Source organism: Brassica oleracea, chromosome C3, assembly GCF_000695525.1.
Source record: "Brassica oleracea var. oleracea cultivar TO1000 chromosome C3, BOL, whole genome shotgun sequence".
In the NCBI taxonomy this organism is placed as follows: Eukaryota; Viridiplantae; Streptophyta; class Magnoliopsida; order Brassicales; family Brassicaceae; genus Brassica; species Brassica oleracea.
In genome coordinates, this window is record NC_027750.1 from 58190438 (window position 1) to 58195090 (window position 4653).

Consider the following 4653-nt stretch of genomic DNA (forward strand, 5'->3'; position numbering starts at 1 on the left):
ACCATGCATGCTTGTCCCTTGTAGTGGCATCTCCATTGTCTTGAGACCTTAACCAACCATGCATGCTTGTCCCTTGTAGTGGTATCTCCATTGTCTTGAGACCTTAACCAACCATCTTGTTTCTTATTGCTTCATCTTCACAATATATACCTCTTTTTTTTATAACTCAAGAGTAAATTTCAAGTTCAAACAGATCCAAATAAATTTTTTGGGAGCATGCAACCCACGGATAAGCTCGCACAACGAGTTTGCAAATGAATTGAAAGCAAGAACCTATATTCGTGTAGGGTACTCAGAGACAATCGTGACATAGTTTCCTCCGGCAAAGTTTGAACTTTCAATTTGAGTGCAGCAAGAAGTCCATCCTTACCATTAGAACACAATGTTCCGGACTATTTATACTTCTTTTCTTGATTTGTTGTTATCTCTTATAATAATCGAGTGGCAAAAATATACATTCCAAGACATACATAGATATTTTAGAATACTTTTGAGAATTCGGATACGAAAAAAAGAAAATGATAATAAAGATTTAAACGAAAACTGTAAACACTCGAGATTATGTTTTGGTTGAGAATAATAATAATTTATTTGATATAATAATGTAACATGTGACAAAGTAGGAGGAACAAACAATATTGATGCAAATTTGCTTAGAAGTTCTCTTTCTGTTATGTTCTATATTGGTTATCTATCACTAATTTGGATTTCTAAATTGGTAATTATTTCAGAATAGTTTAATTATTGTTGAAAAAAACAATGGCCCTCACTAATCTACGAAATGGCAGAATTGCATTTAAAAAGATGATTCCACAATTTGCCAATCAAAAGTTTTTGTAAAATAAGATGAAAACGCAAATGACAAAAATGCAAAGAAACATTTATTTAGTAAAAGTTGAGATTTTATTAGATTGTTTGTGAAATCAACCTTTTCATTTAGTTATATGATAATAAAGTTTTAAACTACCAAATAAATAATAATTATTTTCATATTATATAATTATATGATACTGAAACTTTGTATTAATAATAATGATTTTAATTATTAATATTTATTATTTTATATATAATAATAATTTTAATTACTAATATTTGTTACTTTTGTTAATAGACTAAATAATGTATCAAATTTTAATTTTTGATATAATTTATATTCCACTATTCTGGAAAATTTATCCGATCATACAATAATTAATAACACTCCACAATTTTTTATTCAATAGATTTTCTAAAAAATTACAGCTTGGCTAATTTTTTCTGCAGTTTTTTTTTTGGCGATCAGAGACAATATTTTTGCATCAGTGGTTGTATTCGGCTTGGTTGCAGGTAACGTCATCGTTATGTTCTTTTATATTTTAACTCAGAAAAATTAATTTTATGTGATTTCATATATGCATATAAAATTTCAAAATAGGTGGTTGACACATCAAATATCATATGAATTCCAATTGTTATGAAGTGTTAGTTAAATTCCATTGCTAAATCAGGCTAATACGACGACGTAGAAGGTGAATAAATCGGCTTAGAAAGTAAAATGGGCTTTAGATAGTGGTGGCCCAATAAGATAAGATAAAGTTTGTCAAACGATGGACTCGACAAGACTTAAAAAACAACACTCAGACCTAAACACACACAATCTTTTGTCTCCTCCTCCCTCTCTATCTCTCTCTCTAGCCGATCGTAAAAAAGTTTGGCAAAACGATGGACGCGACGAAGCTAAGTGAACTAAAGGTCTTCATCGATCAATGCAAGTCTGACCCTTCCCTTCTCTCCACACCTTCTCTCTCCTTCTTCCGCGAGTATCTCCAGAGGTACCTTTAAAACCCCTCTCTCTCTCTCTCTCTCTCTCTCCTCGTTTACATCGATCTAATCGTCTTTCTTAAGCTTTATTTCGTATATGTCGTGGTTGAGATTCATAAAGCATTGACTTTTGTTGAATAAAGTTCCTGTCTTTAATCTGTGAGGCTATTATATTGTACTTGTGAAAGTTGTGGGTTTATGTTTGCTTACTTGTTTGATTTGAAGAGTGTTCTGTTTCTGATGAATCTGTTGGTTTCAGTCTTGGTGCTAAGCTACCTTCTGCTGCTGCTAGTGAAGAACACAAAGACACCAAAGAGGTAATAACCATTATCATGTTTGGTCGAAACTCGTTTTATGTTTTGTACTTGATTGACTTTGTTTCTGTTTTACAGAAGAGTTTCGTTGTGGAAGAAGATAGTGATGATGACATGGAAGAAACTGAAGAGCCAAAACCCACCGTGGAGGTTGAGGAAGAAGAAGAGGATGAGATTGTTGAATCTGATGTTGAGCTTGAAGGAGACACTGTTGAGCCTGATAATGATCCTCCTCAGAAAGTAATATTAACTTAGCAAACCAAACCTCAGCTTTCATTTTACTTACTCGTTTGGTTTTTGGTAATAGATGGGAGATTCATCAGTGGAAGTGACTGACGAGAACCGAGAAGCATCTCAAGAAGCCAAGGGCAAGGCCATGGAGGCTCTCTCTGAAGGAAAGCTTGATGAAGCAATTGAGCATTTGACCCAGGCAATAACGTTGAATCCTACATCAGCTATTATGTATGGAAACAGAGGTGTGTACAAGTTCTTTTTTAACTTCCATCAAATGATTTTTTCCTTACCTAATTTGTCTGTATTTGTGTGTTTCAGCCAGTGTCTACATTAAGCTCAAGAAGCCAAACGCTGCTATTAGAGACGCAAACGCTGCATTGGAGGTACAGTGATCTATTATTTCCTCAGGAACTTCTTTTTTTCTAGTGATGATTATATTTAATGTTTCTGTGTGTTTTTGAGATGGCAGATTAATCCTGACTCTGCCAAGGGATACAAGGCACGAGGTATGGCTCACGCCATGCTTGGAGAGTGGGCAGAGGCTGCAAAAGACCTTCACCTTGCATCTACCATAGACTATGATGAGGAAATTAGCGCAGTGCTCAAAAAGGTATTTTTCTGTCTTATCTGCTGATTCTTGAATTCTCATGAACAATCCATTAGTCTATTGCTCACATTTTGAAATTTGTAGGTTGAGCCTAATGCTCATAAGCTAGAGGAGCACCGTAGGAAGTATGATAGACTACGCAAGGAAAGAGATGAGAAGAAGGCTGCCCGTGATAGACAACGTCGCCGCGCTGAAGCACAGGTAGATTTTTATTAGACACCATGAGTTGGCTATTTTTCTCTGTTGGCGCTTATTCATGGTCTCTTTTTCTGTTCTGTAAGGCTGCCTATGATAAAGCTAAGAAAGAGGAACAATCATCATCAAGCAGAGGAGGTGGTTTCCCTGGCGGATTCCCAGGTGGCTTCCCTGGAGGAATGGGAGGTATGCCCGGCGGTTTCCCTGGAGGAATGGGAGGTATGCCCGGCGGTTTTCCTGGAGGAATGGGAGGTATGCCCGGCGGTTTCCCTGGAGGAATGGGAGGTATGCCCGGCGGTTTCCCTGGAGGAATGGGAGGTATGCCCGGCGGTTTCCCTGGAGGAATGGGAGGTATGCCCGGCGGTTTCCCTGGAGGAATGGGAGGTATGCCCGGCGGTTTCCCTGGAGGAATGGGAGGTATGCCCGGCGGTTTCCCTGGAGGAATGGGAGGTATGCCCGGCGGTTTCCCTGGAGGAATGGGAGGTATGCCCGGCGGTTTTCCTGGAGGAATGGGAGGTATGCCCGGCGGTTTTCCTGGAGGAATGGGAGGAGGTATGCCTGCCGGAATGGGAGGAGGCATGCCTGCCGGAATGGGAGGAGGCATGCCTGGAATGGGAGGAGGCATGCCCGGTGGTGGTGGTGCAGGTGCTGGTGGTGCTGGTGCAGGTGCAGGTGGTATGCCGGGTGGTATTGACTTCAGCAAAATATTGAATGTAAGTGTGGCCATATGCAAATTTAGCAAAGTTCTGATTTTTTTTTGCATAGTAAAGTTCTAATTTCTTGTACAGCAAGGAAGGGTTTTGATATTGTGAGACTGGTTTATATTGTGTGAGCAGGATCCTGAGCTAATGACGGCATTTAGCGACCCAGAAGTCATGGCTGCTCTTCAAGATGGTATGACTCTTTGTGTAAAAAATTACAGTTAGTGTTGTTCTACTTGAATTGTTTTGAGTTTTAATGTATTTTGTTTTGTGTTAAAACAGTGATGAAGAACCCTGCGAATCTGGCGAAGCATCAGGCGAATCCAAAGGTGGCTCCAGTGATTGCTAAAATGATGGGCAAGTTCGGAGGAGCACCTAAGTAGAAGAAACAAAACAAGGAGCTTTTGTCTTTTGCAATTTATGTGTTTAACTTCATTAGATGAGACGTGGAATATTTTTTAATTGGCGTTTTCTTTGTCAGAGAAATTTGAACAAAAGACAAAACTATTTACTCTTTTTTTTTATGGACTATCTAAGTTTTGCATATTTACCGTTTAAGTAGGTGTCTTCCAGTACATATAAATATAAATTATATTTTAAAATAAAAGTTTATTAATATTTTAAATTTTCTTTTTCGTATCAATATTTTAATATAAATTTGATTTAATTAAACATAAAAATTATATTTAAGAATATGCATGTATATATTTGAAAATATAATCTTAAATAGATTTTTCTATCTATTTATTTTAATTAAATATATTAAATAAATTTGTAAAAATTGCATAATCAATATTTATAA

The 4653-nt window shown here is 37.1% G+C and overlaps 1 protein-coding gene across 1 annotated transcript; it reads left to right on the top strand.

The window, feature by feature from the left end:
* Positions 1-1607: 1607 nt before the first annotated feature.
* On the top strand, positions 1608-4395 carry LOC106328412 (FAM10 family protein At4g22670-like). Its single transcript, XM_013766847.1, has 10 exons — positions 1608-1811; positions 2060-2117; positions 2193-2354; positions 2422-2590; positions 2667-2731; positions 2818-2958; positions 3040-3156; positions 3237-3863; positions 3987-4044; positions 4134-4395. The coding sequence occupies exons 1-10, from the start codon at positions 1702-1704 to the stop codon at positions 4232-4234; spliced, it is 1608 nt and encodes a 535-aa protein (XP_013622301.1). The 5' UTR covers positions 1608-1701; the 3' UTR covers positions 4235-4395.
* Positions 4396-4653: the final 258 nt, after the last annotated feature.